A 21,515-nucleotide genomic window follows, 5' to 3' on the forward strand; every position below is an offset into this window, starting at 1 on the left:
ATAACATATGGCATCAAAGTTCAGCTTTGCTGGCTTGATGAGATCCGATCTAGTCCTGTAGAAGTGGTAGATTTCCTGTCAAAACTTCTAGCTCTTTGAACCTTCCATTTCTCTTTGAAAATGATTGAAGACATGCTTGCTTGCTTTTATATGGGCTATTATGTACAGTTCTATATATAAACCGAAGGTTATTTTCTACTTTTCTTCTAAGGAAAGATAGACTTTTGAATTTTTAACTGATTGCATAGTCAATTTACAGTCACTTGGAAAGAGGTGGATTAGCACAAATAGGTGTATTAGATAACTCATTTTTTGGTTAACATAAAACATTGAGTGTGTAACCTTTTTTCTCTTTTTACTGCAGCTGAGCTGGGAGACTATGACCCTTATAAGCACACTGCAGGTTACGTCTCAGAGTACCGCTTTGTTCCAGACCAGAAAGAAGAGTTGGAAGATGCCATAGAACGGATTCACAAAACTCTGATGTAAGAATTCAGTACTGTTGGGAGCTTTGCAGGTAAAATCGGGTTCAGAGATGCTTGGTAGGTAGGAAAAGGGAGCACCTTGTTGTGCAGAGTGGATGTCTGCAGCTCAAGAAAAGAGCACAGAGCATCCAGTTGTGTCACTCAGGAACAGAAAACATTTTCCATAGTTGGAGTTGTTATTTTAGAAACTGAATAAGAAAATGATTGGAAATAGGATATTTATCAGGCCTTGGTGCTGATGTTTCTGAACCAGCAGTTTTAATAGCACTCCAATTTCCTCTTAGTTTGTAGTGCAAGAGAATGAAATCAAAATCTTTTGGCATCTTTGAGTTCAGTTCCTTGTTCCAGGTCAGGTTTCCTGCATAATTTTGGACAAGTTGCTTACTATGCACATGCCTCAGTCTGCTGTCTGTAAAATGGGTATAATAATATTTCTTTTCGTAGTACTGCCCTGTGTATTCAAATAATGAACTATTAGGACAAAAACACGTTTAATATAATAATGTGCAGAACTTGGTACAATGAAGGCTCTGTTTTCTTGCCAGATCCTTAGCTGGGGTAATGAAGGAGTGCATGTAGCAACCTGCATGAATCTTTGTAGCAGCAGCTCACATTGCAGGAGGTACCAGGAAAGCAGTTTGTATGCCCACAGTTTAAGCGATAAAGTCAGTTGCAACATCTGCATGAATTAAAGAGTCAGTTTTGTTTTACAAGCATAAAGTCCTTTCATTTTATTAACCAACATATCTTATGTAAAATGTATTGGCAATGGCCAACGTAATAGATTCTACAGTAAGGAAGAATGTATGATTCATAAGAAGCAGCACCTAGAAACAGTCATTAGGCAGCACTGAATAACTCAGGGAATTTGTAGTGCTCGTCTGCAGGCAAAAAGCAAACAAATACCAAAACTTTACATGAAACCTTCATGTAGTGGGAACAGAGGATATCTGGTGGGCCTCAGAGGAATTTTGATTTAAACTGAACCAGGCACTACAGAAGTTTGCAGACCTCAAAAATGTACCTGAAAACATTTCTTTCATATGAGAAGGAGCTGAGAGAGCAGAAATAAGATAGACTTATGGTATCTGGCAACAGCAACTGTTGAAGAGATTGTAGGAGGAGAATGTTATGGTTACTGGAGACAGGACAAAGGAGAAACAAAGAGATCTGAAACAGATCATCAGCAGACCTGAGAGATTCATGCAATCCCAACTTAACCTTGGTAAAAGTTGGAAAAGAGATTAATTCTGTGAGACTGCAAAGCTTCAGTTCTCCATCTTCCATGTACTGGAACAATAATCACCTTGGACATGAAACATACAAGTTTGAAATATGGACATGAAACATACAAGATCTTTGACATACTGGGTAATCTCTGCCTGATGGTGGACCCCAAGTTGCTGGTTTGGCTGTCAGTTGATTATCTGTCAGACTGCAATTTGTGCATAAAATATCTCTTGATTACTTGTAGTATGAAGCCAAACTACAGGAAGGACAACTAGGAGAGCACTGCATTGCCAAACAGATAAAGAAAGCAAGATAAGAACTAGCATCCTTTGGCCCCATTAATTTTGTAGGTGCTTCAGAGAGAAACAACAACTGCCACCATAGAGAGGGAAAATATAGCAGTCTCATGTGGAAGTTGGAGAAAAGAACGTAATTTCCAGTAAAGAATTTATGGAAAGCAGTGCCAGAAAGTTACCCTGTACAAATATAGCTTAAATGCTATATACACATGCAGCAGGTCTGAAAGCACTCTTCTTAAAGAGAAGGTTTAACTCTACACTGTCTCTAGACATACAAAAAATATTTAGAAAAAAAAAAGGCAAAAAACAAAACACAACAAAAACAACACTGTAGTTCAGAGCCACTTTCCGTCCCATTTGCTTTTTTTCAGAAATAGCATTCTATATATGGAACACTTTCAGTGAGATTAGTTTTAGGCAGAAGTCCTCTTGGTGTCTGAGTACTAGAGGCAGAACCAGCAGTCACTGCATAAAAGCACTATAAATCAGAGAGGCTTGGCTTCCCAACCTGCCAATATTAGACCACAATGCCTTCAAAAATGCAAAATGTAAAACTGGTTTTGAAAATAAAACATATGAAAGAAGTTCAACTGTACATAAAGCCAAAATAAACATTTACTTGCTTATCTCCAACTTCATGTTCCTGGTAAGTGTAAAGAAGCTTGTTCTAACAAGTCCAAGTTAGGTGCAATTGTGATATAACCATTTATTAACATGAGAGCAGTAAGAAACATTTTATGAATATGTTCGTCATACCCTTTGTCAAAATCATGTAGAGATAATCAGAACTAGCCATCTTGTATGTAGATCTAGATTTCTTGATTCTCTTGCTATAATAAAGCTACAATCTGGATAAAGGTTAATTAATTCCTTGCCTGTAGTTTTACATGTTAGCGTTATTTGTGCCTTGTTTAATGATAATAGCTATTAATGCAGAGATGCAGCTGTTCTCTTTGAAAAATTCTGTTGTAATTGGAGTTTGTGCCAGTTGCCACATTGACTTGAGTTTTCTTTTTAAAGGAAGAGAGTCTCTTGTTCAGTAATTATTTACGTATGGTTGCCTGTCTACTCTATATTAACTGACGCATTACAGAGAACCTTACTATAGGTCTTTTGTGAAGTAAAAAATACTGTTTTTTTGTTTTGTTCTCTTTTTTTCTGTTCTAGAAGATGGAAACTGAGGCACAGAAAGTTTGTTTGGTTCAACATCACAGAGGTTGTGTTTGAGAACTAAAAGTTGGGATAAATTCTTATGTATCAGGCCACTTCATTCCTGTCTCTTAAGTTTCTGTAGTCATTAATGTAATAAATCAGATCAAAACCCGTTTGCCTCAAAAGTTTGTAGCCTTGAAAAGGAAATTCAGAAGCCAGGGAAACTGTGGTTGTAGAGTGAGAGCTGCCTTAAAAATAGTGTTTTGTATGGTTTTTCATTGACCTCTCTGATACTCTTTTGCTACTGGCCAGTTAGGTCTCAGGGATTCAGAAGCATCAGAAAACAGAGTGAAACTGAGGTGTACACACACTTCTGGTTCAGCACTGCCAGCATTGACTTCTGTGGGCTAGTGAGACCATAGGACTAAAGGGAATGGCCTCAAATTGATCCAGGGGAGGTTCAGGTTAGAAATTAGGAGGCATTTCTTCTCAGAAGGAGCAGTCAGGCACTGGGACGGATTGCCCAGGGAAGTGGTGGAATCACCATCTCTGGGGGTGTTTAAGGAAAGGTTGGACCTGGTGCTTAGGGACATGGTTTAGTGGGTGACATTGGTGGTAGGGAGATGGTTGGGCCAGATGATCTTGGAGGTCTTTTCCAACTCTTATGATTCTGTGATTTGGTTATGAATTTTGAAGCTGGACTGGGCTGAGAACATATCCCCAGTTGTCTTGTCTACCAGAGACATTTTAGGGATGGATTGATGATGCAGAGATCTAGAAAGAGCTTCTTTATCTTGAGCCCAGCATGGAAACGTTTTTCCAAGACCGCTGTGGCACTGCATGTACCTTGCTCCTGTTAGTTATGCCCAGAGAAACTGGTTTTGGTTGCAGTTTCTCCCTCAATTTTTATGTGGCACCCTAGATATTCAGGAATTCATTAAGGGTAAAGTTTCTGGAACGTTTCTTCATCAAGTTTTGCAACCTGTTTACTGTGATTGTTGTCCCATATGTAAGCCAACATGACAATCCCAAGGTCAAATAGCAGGGTGAGTTGAGCTAATGTCATGCACGTCAGGAAGAGCGAGCAGTGGCTTAAGGGCTCGTGCATGAGGAAGCAGACTCTCATGGTGCCGGAGGAGGGATATGAACCCCCACTGCAAAAGAGAGTTGGCCCTGTGACATTGCCTACTCCAGAGTGCAGCAGGTCTGGGACTAACTGATACTTGGCAAGTCAGCTTTTGGTGTATTTTCAATTAATGTTGTCGGTGGGGCATAAGGGAAGTTAAAATGCTCGTGATAGTTTTGAGAGTAGCTTTTGACATTGTTTAGAGCTGTTGGTGGCACTCAGGTGCTCTCTATCCAGTGGAAGGAGTGGTGCGTTTCACCTGCATGGTTGTTACATTGCCTGCTCTACCATCACCAACTGCAAAGGGTGTTTTAGTTTTGGGGTATATGGGGAAGATGTGTGGTGCTGGGGAGGGGTTGTATTTTCATATGTGATAAAAAAGAAACAGATAGCCTTGTAATGGTGGGAACAATTACAGTCCCTGACCTTCTCTTCTCCCCTCCACATTGTGTTTTCTCCTTCTGCATTTGGGAGGATATACCCATCTTTTTTTTTTTTTTTGGAAGCTCCAGCACATATCTTCACTTCCTTTAATATCTTTGCAAATACACTTCCTTGTAAATTACATATAATTTTGAAAATAATTATACACGTGCACATTTATTTAACATTTGAGCTTTTCAAAGACAGGTGAGGATCAATGTTTTTCTAAATGTAATCAGTAAGGAAACACTAACAGAACACTTAAATTGCTGTTGGATTCTAGCACCAGTTCATCAATGGGGTAGTTCACATTGCTCAGTACTGATAACCTGCCTGGGAACTCAATAAAATAGTGCTTTTGTGAACATTTTGCTTCCATTTTTGAGAAGCTACCAGAAAGATTTAAAAAATCAATCTATGGAGTAAATTGTTACAGCAGAAGTGGATAAAAAAAAAAATGCCAGATTTGACAATGCTGACATGCTGAATAGCAAGTGTTCTGTGTATGCTGAATACAGAGATGAGCCATAGATGAGAAGTCCAGCTCTTGAAGGATGGGGTTTCTGTTGCAAGCTTCAGGTTGTTGTGGATTAACCCTGGCAGGCAGCTAAGCACCACACAACCTCTCACTCATTGCTCCCTCTGCTCTGTCCACCCTCCCTCCCCTTCCCAGATCGGGGGAGTGAATCAGAACAAAAGTTAGAAAACTCACAGGTTGAGATAAAGACAGTTTAATGAGAAAGGAGAAAAACAAAATAAAAGAAAAAAGGCCCCAACAAAAGTGATTCACAACACAATTGTTCTCCACCAGCTGGCTGATGTCCAATTGGTCCTTGAGCAACAGCTGCCCCCTGGCCAACTCCCCTCAGTATTATGGCTGTGCATGATGCCACACAGTATGGGACATCCTTTTGGCCAGCCTGGGCCAGCTGTCCTGGCTGTGTCCCCTCCCAGCTCCTGGTGCACCCCTAGCCTCCTCGCTGGCAGGGCAGCTCCAAAAGCTGAAAACGTCCTTGGCTCTGTGTGAGTCCTGCTCTGCAAAAACTGAAACATCCATGTGTTATCACCACTATTTTAATCAAAAATCTAAAACACAGCATCCTATGAGCTATTATGAAGAAAATTAACTCTATCCCAACCAAATCAGGAAACAGGGTCTGCTGTTTCCCTGTTTCCAGGGCTTCTTGGAAATGAGGACTAGCAGTTGAACCAGTACCAGTGCTACTGTGTAGGTGAGGTGAGGTGAAGCAGTCTGTTTCCAGATGCAAAGAAGACATTTTTAAGTACCTATACTCTTATATTCATGCTAGCACTGCCATTTCATGTCTTCCACATTGTTGTTTTTTTTTTTCTTCTGTATTTATTTTTATTTATTTATTATTTTTTTACCTTGTCAGGTGTAAAACAAAGTTGGGAAAACTTGAAAAGTACCTGGTAGGCTGTAGAGAATGGGGACATGAGATGAGGATGTATATATGGCTGGATTTTTCCAGGTCTCATAATGAAACTTTGAGCTCTGCTACACATCCTGAATTTGAAACATAGCAAATACAGTGAAATATTACCCTGAGAGCAATCATGGGGTTAAGCAGGGGGTGCTTCTTTTTGAGTTGACAGTGATGTATGCACAAGATACACTGTACTTACTCAATAACCATCCAGTAGCTTTCACAGAAACATTAAAAAGGAGTGAGGATGAAAATGCAGCTTCAGTAATTGAAGGTTTGCAATAGAGGGGTCTTGCTTATGTGTCAATGGCAGTTATTAAGGGAAGAACAAATTAAATTCTGAGGATATGCTTACTTTTGGAGACATTGAATGTATTTAGTCTTGTTCTTTTTGAAAATAAATCCTTCTTTGGTGGTGTCGAATATGTTCCTAATAGCCCAGTCTTTTTTTTTTTTTTTTCCTTCCACCAGATTTCCCCTATTGTTTCTTACCAGCATTCAGCTGACATTAGTTTTTGAATGATGAATTGATATTTGCAGATGGGAAGGCGAGCTGGATCTTTGAAACTGCTAATCTCTTGTGACAGACCCCAAACTTTGTTTTCACAGTAGCAGACTTGGGTATTAGCAGTTGGTGTGACTTCCTGTAGACAACATTTTACAAAGAAAAGAATATTTTATCTGAAGTCATGAACCCTGCTTTCAGAAATCCTTTGTAGCTTTGGCACAGCTGAGGGGAGATAGTCCCCCAGTCAGTCACTCCACTCCTGCTTTATTAATAAACGTGCAGTTATTTGAAAGAGTTATTTTGCATATTGAAACCCAAAAACAGAATGTTTGAAGTGTGTTTGTGACAGCAGGGAAAAGATTAGCCACTGCAGTACGTGTATATTGTGTATTTGATAGCATGCATCTGTTACAGGATTTTATAGCAGAGAATTTAGTAAAAGTTTGTGCCTACTGTCCAGTCTTCCTTAGAGCTTGCGGTACGTAAGCAAAATGACAGTACCAATGACCAGTAGGAAGGGTTGCATACCCGTCCAGCAAACTGAATTTATTAATATGGCTTATTTTAATATGTTGACTGGTAGTGCAATGTTCTTATGCAGAATTTTCTTTACAGGGGTCAAGTTCCTGCTGAGGCAGAAGCGAACTACTTAGGGGTAGCCAAATCCCTGGAAATGTATGGAGTGGACCTCCATCCTGTTTATGTAAGTATTGTTTAACTATTTTAAACTTGATAGCAACGCAAAAAATCTCATGTACTATTGTGGGGGAGAGTGTTTATACAGTTTAGTCACCACAGAATAACGTGAAAGAAAATAGTGTACTTAATTAAGGAAAGCAAAGGAAGACATTTTCAAACGGAATAGATTAGGGCATTCATATGTGCAGCTGCTTAATGGTTTTCAGATGAAATGTTGTGCTTGTTTTACACCTACAAAAGACGATCTTCTCTACTCTGGGAAAAAACAATTCATATAAATAATAAATAATCAGTGCAAGTGTCAGAAGAGGTGAGAGAGGGTTATAACTTTTGTCTTTGACACAAGAATTTTTGTATTATTCTTGTGTAAATAATAGTGAGTGCTGATAACTTTTCAAACCTATTTCAAAAAATAATATGGGGGTAGCATTAGCAGCATGTCTGGCCTGTTTTGATGTTGGTTGTGAAGGTGTTGCTAAAGACATGGAGCTTGTTTCCAGCTTTTCCTCTGCTGTATCATGCAGCACTGCAGGTTGTCTATATTGCCTCAGCAAATGCCTCTGCTTCTTTTGTAAAACAACCTGTGTGTTGGGATCGGATCCAAGTCATCACCTGGAGGCTATGTGCTCCTGGTGGAAGCATCATCCTATCTTGTTTGGATAATTGTGCTTGTGGCAGGTTTTTTTGAATAAAAGAAAATCAGAACTTCAAATGAGAAGCTGTAGACAGTTCACTGAGTCAGATGTCAGAATGCTGTAAAATAACCTGAAAGAAAATAAAGAACTCAAGATAATACCAGAAGATTAAGTATGTATTTCCTGCTGAAAATTGTGTAGCCCACAATATTAAGTATTTTTAATTCAGCCTGTGGCTTGATCATATTCATATCCAGTGCTCTGTGCCCTCCCACCCATAGGAAGCTGGGGGAGTTACTGGAACAGGCTTTGACATGACCCAACAAAACCTTGTTAAATTAGCAGAGTCTAGATTTTTTTATCTCCTTAGTTCGCTTATGCTGTGCAAAGGGATTCCTTCCTGGGTAATGAGGGGTGCATCGTTCATGCCCAAGACTGACCGCTGAGTATTTCTTTCTATTTATATTACAGTAGCAACAAAAGCCCCCCTTCAAGAGCGGAGCAGTGCGCATAAAGAACCATGGGTCTTCTTGGTTGGTCACGTTAAAAGCAAACATGCCCTTTATAGGCAGTTCACTGAGGATCAGAAGCAGAACTCGTGGAAGTGTGCTTGAGCTTTCTCACATACGGGAGGGAGCTTTCTGCGGCCACTCAGTCTCACAGCTGGTATTTTTTGTGGTTTGTGCTCTGCAGGTTTAGTGCTTGTAGCGCTCTTCATTGTCCCCTCAAGCAGGCAGGTGGGCTAGTTTTTGCAGATGACTTTCTTGCAAACTCATGCAAAAGTTTTCTGGTCTTTTGAACACCTTCTGTGTCATAAGGTATTGCCATGGTAGTGATGACTATTCATAAAGGCAGAAGGGTTAAAATGTAGTAGTTAGGTTCTAGGAAAGACTTTCTTGCTGGTCCTGTTCCTGCCTCCCCTTTGCACCATGGGATAAAGACCTGCCCTAACACCCTGCAGTATGGGCCTAAGTGTGAAGCTCAACATGGCAGTTACCTGTTTGCTGTTGGTGTTCCACCATAGGATGTGGAAAGTGACAGTCTCTCACCACTGCTCTTTCTTGCCTCTTTGCATCTGTGTATAGAAGTTTTTGTACAGGAGTTATTCTTGGTAGATGAAGTCCTACTTTCCTGTTTGCAGGGAGTGTAAACCAGTGTGTTCAAGCTAGTCACCATGGTGGCATCCTCCACCAGACCTCACAGCTACACTGATACCAAGTGCAAATGCAAATAACTGAGTGGCATATGTTTTTATTTTATAGGGTGAAAACAAATCTGAATATTTTTTAGGATTAACACCCATAGGAGTTGTTGTCTACAAGAATAAAAAACAAGTAGGAAAATATTTCTGGTAGGTATAGTTTAACTGCAGTCTGTGCTATATCTGTACAATGATATTGTACAGAGATGTATGATTTGTGTTATATGTTTGAAAGTGTAATTGTATTATTAAAAAATATACGGTTGGAATTCCTAGTCCTTGTATGTATTTTACATTTTTAAAATTCTTTTATAATGCAAGTATTGAAAAAAATATTTCACATTTACAATACTCATGCTGAAATCTTTCAGTACTGCTAATTTTCTATTGGTATTTGGTACATACCTGAAAAAATAATCTGACCTGTGAATCCTTTTTTGTCCTTTATGTAAATATATGCAGCTTCATGTTTTATTATTTATGAAATTAGTCTCACTAAGTTCTGTCTGTCTTTTTTTTCCCACTATTACAGGCCTAGAATTACAAAAGTTCATTTCAAGGAAAATCAGTTTGAACTCAGAGTCCTGGGAAAAGATGTAAGTTTTTACTTAAGCCTGTAAGAAAAAAAAAAATTAAAAGTGATTTCAAATCTAATTAATCACTATTTTTTTGTATCCATCAGTGTTTAATTTTATGGAATAACTGAAAGAAAACATCTAAGTTAAATTAATGTATTGATAATTACTGCCAGAAAATTATTCTTAAGTGTAATATGTTCCTGATGGTGCTTTCATTTTTGTTAAAGAAAGAGCAGGAAGAAGGTTTTTCTGCCCATGTTTTGCAGGCAAGGGGAGAGCTTTCCGAAGTAGGAATTTTATAATAAACCTTTATGATTCTCTAATGTGCTCTGTAAATTAGAGTAGACTACTTCTGCAATGCCTTGTTTATGGTGTTACATAAAGCTTTTAAATAAGGCAGAATCTGTGGGGAAAGGTATAATCGATTGAAACCTGGAGCAAGGGGAATGCAGGAAGCTTTAAGGCAAAAGTAATTTTGTAGTTTGAGGACAGAAGCAGCTACACAATGTAGCTTGAAACACATTTCTTAGAGTTTATTGTGATTGTGCTGTTACACCATTTGAGAGAAAAAAATTGCTAGTGCCAGTGAAACAAGGATAGCTGAGTGATAGCAAGAGAAGATGTTTTTAGATTGATTCAATGGAAAAAGAAGGAGGATATTTATCGTTTATGCAGCATGGGGGATGAGGAGGAGAAAGTGTTCAGGATATATCGAAATTTATAAAGTGAAATAAAGCAAATAATTGCAATCAATCTGTGATTTTTGGTATCTGGTTCAGTTGTAAGTTTAATCTGCTAATTTTTATTTTTATTGGAAAATACTTTGTAGGCTTCCTTGGAAAATCAGGATTGAAAGTTTATAGACAGAATAGTTTTGTAAGAAGTACAGTATTCTACTTATTGTCTATGCATGTTCATTCATCTTTGTAATGGTTGTTAGTCTCATCCACGATTTTCTGTGAGGCCATTTGATGCCTTCAGTACATGCTGGGAAATGTGAGCATACTGATGACTGGTTGTGCTGGTTCTGTTATGGATAACGTTTTTTGTGCTTGTGCAAACGTACTGGCAAGTTTTGCTTTTGTTACTCCTAAGTGGCTTGGTGTGGTGATCCATGAGTAGTCTATGTCTGATGCTGCATTTGTTGAAATCAGAGAGCTGTTTGAAGGCTGGGGGAAGGTTGGAAAAACTTCTCTCAGTGTTTCACTTGCAGGGTGAATGCCTGTTCATGTGCAAACAGGTCCTAGTTTGACTTTATGTGGATTGCTGTGTAGTGATGCTGTACTTTCTGTTTGGCACATATGTATACTTTTTTTTCTTTTTTTTTTAACATGTGGAATTGCGAAGTTTTAACGTGCTGAACAAAAAAATGGAACCTTTGGGAAATGTGCATAAGTTTAGTTTGTGGATATTGATGGCTCGTGAGTACTTGCTGTTGTGATTTTAAGACAAACACGTTGACAGCACTTGGTAATTTCAAGTCTCGACAGGTACTTTTAGGAAACTGTTTAAGAGAACAGTAAGTACAAGGGTGTGTCCCATCATTATAATCTACATTGCAGCTAACACTCATTTGAAGTGTTTCTACAGTGCTTCATACCCTAGCTAGTAAAGGAAATGCCAAAATGGCCCAGAAATACCTTACTCTCCTTTTTGGTAAACATTCTGGTAGTGGTATTTAGAAAGAAATTATTGATTAGAACAAGTAAACAGTAGTCTTAATCTCTGGATTAAAGCCAATTGTAACTATTTTTGGTGTTCTGCACCCAGAGGAGGAAAAAAGGATCAGATTACTTATATGACTACAAGTTCCAATACTCCCTGAAACTTTATTCACAAATACCTTTTATTCCTTCATATTTTGAAATAAATGCTATTGCTTTGTTTTTCCCCATGGGACTTGAGTTTGTATTATATGATAGGAGGGTAAATATGCCACTTTTCTTTGTCCTGCATCCTGGGATATCACTGCACAGCACAGGGCATTAATACTTCACTTGTTACAGTTGTGGTGTACCAAGTCTGGAATGTGTAACTCATTTCCAGGCAATTCATTTACTAGGAAGGTATTGCCAGACTTTGAAGGAGGTAAAGGGTGCCAGAAGTGGTCAAAAGGAAGATTTGGAGAGTTGTTTCTACTCTTGTCTCCCTGTCTTGGAAAGATAACCTCTTTTTTTTTTTTTTTTTTTTTCCTTTTACCGTTTGATGAAGTAAACACAGTGGACTTATAAGGATGTGTTTTGAAATTTTAAGAACATAAATTTTTTCGAGTACAGACTGAAAATGGATATGAGTCTAAGAAAATTTGAAGGGAGAAATGTTCAGAGGGATGAGTTATTAACAAGTATGAGACAAGGAGCGCAATTGCATAAAGAGAAAAACAATCCAAACATCAGTGAAAAGCTTCAGAGGCAATGGCATTTGTGAGGAACACTCTCCATAGGAAATAGGTGGAAGCATACTGTCTACTGAAACTAGTTGGAAAGCATGCCAGAAAATATTTAGGGAGAGGTGAAATAATGGAGACTTTCCCACATTTTAGTTGGATCTTTATGACATATAGCAAAGGAGTTAACATCACACAGTAAGAATAGCTTATTATTATTTCAGAGTGCTTTGTGTGATTTGCATTTTCCATATTGTGGTGAAAACTCTGTGAAGGATGGATTGTCACTCATGTTTCCACACACTAGCTACTTTTACATTGACAGGCACCTTTCTGGGGTACATGCATGTGTTCAGCAAGAGGAAGCCTTTCATGCTTTTAGTGCCTGAGAAGTGTTGTTCTTCCCCTGAATGGGGTTTCTTATGGGAACATCTTTGATATTCTTTCTGAAAGTATCATTTTTGAGATATCTTCTGAGAAAATCATCTTTGATATTCTTTTCCTCATATTTGTCTGAATTTTTTTTCAAACCTACCAGAAGACTTGGAGCAAGTCCCATTAAATGAGTGGAAGTGAACATCCTGATCTCCTTGACAGGTTTAGAAATGTCAGTCTAAATGTACAGCTCCATGTCTGTGAGCTGGCTTAGAAATATATCTGTGGGGTGCCTGTGTCAAAATAAATTATTTATGGCTGCTGCTGCTGAGCTTACTGCGTTTACTTTGTTTCACTTTTCATAAACTTGATGATTTAATGAGCGTGAGATATTTATACTTACTCTCTTACAATAAAATAAGGCGCTTTACCTTTCCCATTTTGTAGGGTAGGCTCTTGCAATTTTGCAGATATCTTCTATAAGGACATTTCCTGCTTTCCTGTGTATTTAACTTTTTTATTCTGTGTGTTTTTCGTACATACCTGTTGCTATTGTGTGCAAGCATGGCTATTGATATTTTATCTTTCACTGCTTTGCCTGTATTATATTTTTTCTCCCTAAGGCTCTTGCTGTTCGCCCTTCGTAAACATAATACTGCCCTGAGTATTTGCCCGTCAGTGACTTATCCTGACATGTGAGATGTTGAGACCTGGACCAGGTGAAAGAAACTCTTTTTCAGTAATGTGAATCATTGAATCAATATTTCATTGTCCCCTGACTGGACATGTGCTTTGAATTCTGAGACAGAACCACGAGGGCTTTCTGTGAACCCATGAAGTACAGCATGTAACGAGGAACCTTGTCTCTGGTGTGGGTGGCACAGGAGGGTTCCCTGAACACAGCAAACAATTGCAGAGAATTTTTGAAGGTGATGAAAGGGTATTTTCATGCAGGTTCCCTTAAGAAAATCAAGACATAAATCTGATACCTGTGCATAGTTCCTGGTAGCATACATGTCTGTTGAGCAGCCTTGCTAGAAATGATCCAGCAATACAGGTGGCTGTGGATGGCCCTTGCTGCAATAAAACAGGGCCTGATCCCAAAGGATGTGCTGCCTAAAGACGAGTGGTTGGATGGGAATGCAGCTCATTCTCTGTTCTTCCTCTGTGTGAGGAACACAGCTTTCTTTTCAGGTTTCTCTCAGCTCAGCAGGTGAACAAAATAGAGAAGAACATGGTTTGATTTTATAGGCTGGGAACTTAGATGTAATAATGTGCAAGAGTTAGAGACATGCAGCTTTTTTGCCTGTAGGTACCAAGTACTTCTGTAGGGTTCCCTGCAACCCCATACTGTTTTCTGTAACAGCACCTTTTACTTTGGTTGTACTGTCTGAACATGTAAGTGAATGATTTCATCCCTTCCCAGAATTTATGCAAAGTTTCTGTCATTGCAACTTTTCATGTTTCTCTTTCACCAAACCAGAAAGTGTTGAATGTGCAGAAGACTTGCTTTCATTATTTCTTGTTTGAAGAGAAGGGTCTTTTGGCAGTCTGAAATTTTTGTTTTGAGGGATTTTGAAATTTGGTTTACTTCAAGTCAGAACAAACCCACAAACAGTGCAATTAAAAATGATTTACACATTTTCAAGACATGTCTTCCTCTGTAATCTTTCTTAGTCAAATGAAGAGGCTCAGCTGAATTCACAAGGTGCAGTAGGTAAAGAGTGTTTTCAGGAGCAATATGAACCACTGATGAATACTAGAAGAATTTCAGGGCAATTCCAAAGCACATAATAGTCCACATTCTGGTGGCTGAAACTTGTCTAAATACAAGATTTTTGTGTTCTTTTAAATTGTCTTGGAAAACACTGGAGATATATTTTTTCCTTCCTTCCTTCCTTCCTCCCTCCCTCCCTCCCTCCCTCCCTTCCTTATCTGCTTTTCATAAATGTTAGAAGTCTGAAAAATAATTGCATTAATAAGGTGGTCCAGTTAGACCCTTTCTTGCCTATCACACACTATATTCCACCTTGAGTTACAAATTCTAGGCAGGAACTTTCATTTGATTTACTACTCTTACTGTTTCTTGAGAAGATTTAACAAGGGATGAAGAGATGTTCTTCCTTTTCTGAAGTCCAGTTTAGCCTATATTTCCATTGGATACAAAAACAGAAATCTGAACTTTGCTATGGCTTAAGAATTACAAATGACTTTTGTATCATTTGCACCCACTGATGCCAAAGTGGTCATGGAGGCTAGAGGTGAGCAAGTACAGTGATGTTAATACAGGGCTGGTATTTTTTAGTTGACTGGATTTTTTTTCCTTTTTAAACCATTTTTGGGTCAAAAATTGTATCGATAGTAAAATTTTCAGTAATGAACAATTTTGAAGGAGAACTACAATAAAGATAAATAAATCCTGGATAAGCCTAAATTCATTGTCAGTAAGGTGTTAGTGTGTTTTTTCTATGTTCCTCCTTAGTATTTATTTAAATTGCTATAAAATGAGGCATAGATACTTTTGTTTTGATCTTGATATGCTTCATACAAACTGGCACATCATTAATGATTTTAATTCCTGATTTTTTTCTTAAAGATTGACCTTATGTAACTGGTAATACATTGTCCATTATGTAAGCTATGACTGGTATGCATTATGTAAATATATAAAGACAGAATATTTCCCATTGGAGTTAACAATTGATAGTATCCAGGTGTGTGCCAGACCTGGCACAAATATTAAACAAATAATGTTTTGAAGCAGTAACTTCAGAGCTACCTTCAGTATTTCTGTTACATGTGAATGCATGTGTATCACATGTATATGCACTGGCAGTATGTTCTGTAGTGCGACAAGATACCTCCTAATGCTGTATTAATACTTAGTGCCACCAAGAAGAGTGGTGTTTGTGCTGGCAAATTCCTGTTGTGGGGTGTTTTCTGTTTTGTTTATTTTTCTTGAGCTTGGATAGGTGTTGGCCAGTACATATCCTAAGCTTCAGCAGCTAAAGCCTGCTTTGCCTCATGGGTTTTCAACAAGTTTTTGATCTGTGGACTGCCTCGTGGTAATCTATCAAATGTTGGTAGAGCAACGTGCTCCCTGACTTGTCTCCCTCCCACTGCATTAGCAACTTGCTTTCAGTAAGCAGGGGGATGTGGTGGAGTGCTGCACCAACTACCAGCTGCTTCGTGTAGTTCTCAAAGGTGCTGCCAGGCCAGTCTTCTAGCTGACTGGAGAGGCAGCATAAAGCAGTAAAGGGCCCTGGCTGCACATTTGGGAGCCTTTTCTTAAGCATGTAGTGTAGTCAAGCTATGTGCATCCCCTGTGCTGTTCTGTCCATCCCTCCTCCCATGGGTAAAAATGGTGGTGAGGCTATGGCAGCATAAGCTCTAGGATGCTTTAGAGATGGCAGTACAAGCTTTTAAAGCATTTGAAAGGAGAGGAGTGTTCAGTGTATGTCCTTGCAGTGTTTCAGCCTCTTGTGTTCTCAGGACTAGGAGAAGGTAGTCAAACAGCTCAAGAGCCAGCTACTTCAGCAAGTCATAGACATGATCAAAAATCGCCATACAAACTAAGTGTTTTTCTGCTTGTCTGGTGAGCACAAGTGGCTTCCCTGAAAGACGAGACAAACACCGAAGTGAGTGCGAAGCAGAGGGGAGGGCTTCAGAGTATACAGACAGCAAGGGCTGCTCTGGAAGCAGTAGGCTGTGATGGTTTATGATGCCTCATCATTAACACACGGGGCTCTCTGAAAGCCACAGCGTGAGTAGCAGGGAGTGGTGCGTGAGGTCCCAGACAATGCAGAATGAGTTTGGAATTGTGATCTCCTGCAAATCACTAGTAAAAATACAGTAGCTATTTGTTTCTTTTGCTTCAGATATATTAGAAAAACAAAAAGACCACTAAACTAGCTCTCACTACCTGTAAAGAAATTACAGTAGTTCAAGCTGAGAAAAATGTTGGGGGTGAATGTTCTAGGCTTTCTTTCCTTTAGGAAAAAGTAACTGTGCTGTTTGGGTTATTATAAGCATCCATTATGAAGCAGTATTTAGTTTTCAGATGTGTGCTTTTCCTTCGAATTCCTGATAACCAGAGTGTGTTATCAGAAAGCTTTTTGGACCCTCCCTTAATTTTTTTTTTTTGTTTTATTTCCCAAATTTGAATTCCATAACTTACCTTTTTGATGATTTGTGTTTGTAGGGCTAGGCTGCTTCTTACTTTGATTCTTCAGCCCATGATTGCCACATACTAGATATAGATGTTTCAACACATAGTTCATCATCAAGTTTTTTGCTTGTCAGCTGAGATTAGCTTTCTTCCCCTTGAACAATAATGCCTACAGAGGATGGAATCTATGATGTTTGCTGGTCAGATCTTTCAGTCGTGTGATGATGTAGCTATACCTTCCCCCTTTTAGTCACTGATTGATTTAGATGTGTTACGTATCATTTGTTTTACACATAGAAAAATCCTAAAACTCTAACTTTGAAGGAAAAATAGACAAGTAGAACCTTTTATTTGATGGGAATCTTTACCTCAGTTTCAGTGGCATTCAGGCTAATAGTAAGATATGGCAGAAATACCTTATTTTAAAAACTCACTTAAAAAAAAAAAACACCTCTGTCCCTGTCCTTCCTGAACTCATGAACTCTCTTCTCCTGGATTTGTATAATTAAATAAATTCAAGTGCAGCACAAGATTCTTTGCCTGAAAGTAGAAGTTAGAAGTGAAGAATGAAGAAAGAGTAAGATCCTGCACATTAAATGTGAGTCAGAGTTCTTTCCTAACAGAAGTTAAAATGAATCATCATATTGCATAAGGTTTTGCAATACCAGAGCCCTGATTTGATATTATTCTTTAAAAGTGGCTACAGTTGTGTGGGTTTAAATGCAAACATACCAGGTAACAGTCTGATGTAGAAACTGTAGTCTAAATTAAATCATTAAATCTTCAACCATGTTTCTGCTGTATGTAAAATAATTGACATTGACATTCCTTCATTAAATTCTTAGTTCCAGTGTCACTGAACATAAAAGAGCAGTACGATCTTTCAGTGGGTAGACTCCAGACTTGCCAGAGGGACATGAGAGTGTAGTTATTCTTGAAAATTCTCGCGTAAATAGATATTTATCTTTGGCAATCTTCTTCAGGAAGTGTTCCCCCGCTTTAGGACTGGTTTTAGGACTTGGCTGCGTTACTGTTACAGACAGTACTGTACCATTCTGAGGATTCATGTTGGAGTCAATGGGACTACTCATTTGTTGTGCAAACAACAGATACGAAATGGAGCACTTGAGTTTACTGAGTGACAGATACATGGAAATGTATTTTATGTGAACATTGCTGAATGTTTAACTCATTGGAAACAAGCACTGTGATGTGTCTGTTGCTTCTTGTCTATTGGAAGCATTTTATAGTTTATATATGTATGGCTTCTCTTTCATCTCTCCGTGTGGTTTATTGTTTCTGCATGTGTACTGCACTGACTGCCAAGCTACCAGTGAATAGATTTTAAGCTTTGTGTATCCTTTTTTGTCATCGTCTTTCACATAACTGTTGCCTTTGCAAGTGGTTTTGATGATTTTAACCTTTGACCTTTTTGCAAGTATTTTGAATCACATTGAAGTTAGCTAATTTTTGTTTCATTATCTTTCCTTCTTCTCATCTTTTTGATATCCAGTTTTATGTCATTTCTCCTCTACATGCATGTCTTGTGCATTTTTCCTGTGTTGTTGCTTCATAGTACTTATCACAAATTTTGAGTTTCTCTCCCTAGCTTATTCCTGTCCTTGTGTATATTGCTAAGCAGAGCTTTAGGAAGATTATATTTTTCATTTGAGGTGCAGTCAGGAAAGATCCGAAGTGAACTATATGAAAAACCTTTGTGCTTTTTTATTAGGAAGAAAGCTGACATCTATGAACCAGAATCAAGGAATAGAAGTGTTTCAATAATCATCTTGCTGTTCTGTTTTTTATATCTAAGGAATCAATTCCTTAAATAATTACTTTCAGCCAATGAGAAACCAAAAAGAACTATTTTAAATGAACAATTGTAGAGAATTATATAACCTGATTTTATTCATATTTATGTCTTTTCTTATGTGCATTTATATGAGATGGCAAGTTCTTGTTTTCTTGTTTCACTGGCAAAATCCCTCATATCAATATTGATTTGTTTCCTTTTGTCTTCAGTGCAATGAAACTTCCTTCTTTTTTGAAGCACGTGATAAGATCACCTGCAAACATCTCTGGAAATGCTGTGTAGAACATCATACGTTTTTCAGGTGAGTGATGCTGTAGTTGTTACTTTTCAACCAAAAGGAGAGAGCCAATGTTGAATAAGAACCTATCAGGCTTCCAGCCTGGCAAAACATTTTGCATCCTGATTATAAAATGTTCTTAAAAGCTGATGCCTTCTGTTTTCTTTTGATGATATAAAACAAACATTTAGAAATCTTCAGATAATTCAATGGTTTATTTTGTCTTAGATTTTTTTTTTTGATACAGTATTTCAAGTTGCACAAAGTAGGTTTTAACTGAAGTATCCACATATATATAAAGCAGAATATAAGCTGTTATATACATGTGTACATATTTAAGCACTAAATTTTCTGTAGCAGCATTGACTTGCAGCTTTTTGTTTTCACATACAACTATTTTCTGTGATTTTTGATTAGGATTCTTTACAGTGCACAGAATTTTTGGTTTTTGAGAGAAGAGCTCCCTTAAATTGTATAATGTTTTGCTGACTTACCAAAGAGTATAAAATGTTTCTGGTATTACAGGTCTCAAAACACTTTCTTCTACTGTTGCAAAAACACTAGCAGAAATGCGCAAGGGCCTGTGGCTAGGAAGGGATGCTTGGTGTTGGCTTTAGCAATGCTGTGAATTTGTGAGCTCAGAATTCCTGCCACAGTCTCATTACTGTGGCATGGTGGTTTTGCCTGCTCCTGTGAAATATTAAGCAAAAGGCTTTACAGTAGACCCTGAAATAAATAGATACATAATCAATTGAGGAGGGCATAAACATGTTGCTTTGTGGAGCTATCAACCCCACAAAAGTCTGTCTGGAGGTGGGGATGAAGAGGAACAAGCAAAAAATTACTTCTCTGGAATTTAGAGTTTGTATTTCACTTTCCTTTTCTTGGGAACGAGGGCTGAAACCTACTTGTATAACTCGCTCGGTTTTATTTTTTTGAACTGCATAGAGTGCCAGAGAATGAATCAAGCTCTCTGTCAAGAAAATTCAGCAAGTTTGGATCCATAGGTTATAAACATCGATACAGGTAAATTTATTTAATTGTTTAAACTTCTTTTCAGTTAATTCCTTCTCCTCTTCTCTTCCAATGTAAGAAAAACCTCACCCAGACAGTAAGTCAGGGAAGTTTTGTTCACAAAGCAAGAATCAGGGCCAGTTTACAAGGCTGTGTTTGGGGACAAATTTGAAAGTTACTTCTCAATGTCCGGATTCCTAGAGCTGGCTAGGACCTGCTGGAGCTCATAGTGAAGGTGAGAGTAACCCTGGCAAAGCTTTAAGTCAAAATATCATTATAAGTAATGAAATTATGTTTGTGCCCTAAAGGTTTTTTTTTCTGACAACTGAGAAATACCAAAATGGGGAGGCATGTTGGCTGCTGCCTTTATTCTAGGAATTAGATAATGGATGCAGAAAAGTGTAGAAAATCTGTAGCCGTGCAGTCCTTCTTTAATGCTGCAGTAACCTAGCAGTTGAGCTCCTGCAAGGGCTCTTGATCTCGGTGGTTATATTTAATCTTGTAGCAGCAGAGTTGATGTAGTGCTGTAGATTTAATAACATAAATAAGGGCAGATCTCGAGGGAGGTGGGCATATCTTTTCTAACTGGGGTGGCTGGGAAAAATTGGATAAGCTTTCAAGGCCACAAACCTTGAAAGAAGCAGTATCCTCCAGGGTAAGGATGTATAGGGAGTACTTACTCTCAATTTCATCTGGAGTTAACCAAGCAGGTAGTGTGACATAAGGGGTAGTTAATATGGTGGTACAGTGGCAGAAATGGTAAGCAGAGTGGGTTTAAGATGCTCTAGCTGCAGGGACACAAAAGACTAGAATAATATAGGATATAGAAAAAAATGCAATATGTAAGAAACCCAGTAGTTTTTCCTGAGTTTTATGTTCTTAAGTCTGTTGAAATAACAGAGTCTTTGTAGGCACTGGATTTGGCAATTGGAGACCACTGCTTTAAATTCAGTTCTGTCACATTGGCTGAGCAATTTTGAGCCACATAATTTATATCTGATTTTTAGAATTGCTTTAGAGTTCGGTATTCAGTAAACCTGAAAGAAAGGATTGAGAGCAGCAAATCAAAATCATATCTGAAAGCCAGTCCCCTTTCTTTTTCCATTTCTATTTTTCCTGTGGGTCAATTAGGAATAAAGGTAGTTTTTCATCTTCTATAGTTATTTTGAAGCTGCTGGCTGAAAAGGCCTTATTTGCTATAATGATAAATTCTAGAGGTGTTTTCCACAACCTGCAAATACAGCAGATTTGTTTAGGTTTATTTTTGGCTTGTCTGTCTGTCCTTCCTGTCTATATTTCCACCATCACTCATGAAATACATGGATCATCATGGGTAAGAGTGATGATCATTATTTGTTAGGCAGCTCTTTGTCACTGCTTGCTGAGAAGATTTTTCTGAAAACAAGAAAACCATCCCCCTCACTGAATCTAGCAGCTCCTGGACTGGAGTTAGTAGCTGTGGTAGCTACTAATAGCAGTGTGTAACGGTAGCACTATTACACTTGTCTTCAGTCAATAAGAATTCAGAGTCATCTCTCTGTTACTCTTAGATTTAAAATCTTGATTGTAGGGAAGGTGTTGCTGATGGGGAAATGACTATGCCAGTGCTGAGCCTGAGCTCATATGACTGATTCTGGACTGTTTCCAGCTAGGATCACTGGTGTGCTTCTGTTCCATCCCCTCCAACATATTTCA

General features: G+C 38.3%; 1 protein-coding gene across 4 annotated transcripts in view; it reads left to right on the forward strand.

Annotated features, from left to right (window-relative positions):
* Positions 1-21,515, forward strand: part of EPB41L4A (erythrocyte membrane protein band 4.1 like 4A) — a 135,613-nt gene that overhangs the window by 71,407 nt on the left and 42,691 nt on the right. For all 4 annotated transcript variants that reach the window (XM_080573213.1, XM_080573215.1, XM_080573212.1 and 1 more), the window contains exons 6-11: positions 365-485; positions 7,287-7,374; positions 9,268-9,356; positions 9,739-9,802; positions 18,739-18,830; positions 19,755-19,832. In XM_080573213.1, coding sequence (XP_080429339.1) covers positions 365-485; positions 7,287-7,374; positions 9,268-9,356; positions 9,739-9,802; positions 18,739-18,830; positions 19,755-19,832 — 532 coding nt within the window. The remainder of the gene's footprint in view (positions 1-364; positions 486-7,286; positions 7,375-9,267; positions 9,357-9,738; positions 9,803-18,738; positions 18,831-19,754; positions 19,833-21,515) is intronic.

Source organism: Anser brachyrhynchus (genome assembly GCF_964034855.1).
Source record: "Anser brachyrhynchus genome assembly, chromosome: Z".
NCBI lineage: Eukaryota > Metazoa > Chordata > Aves > Anseriformes > Anatidae > Anser > Anser brachyrhynchus.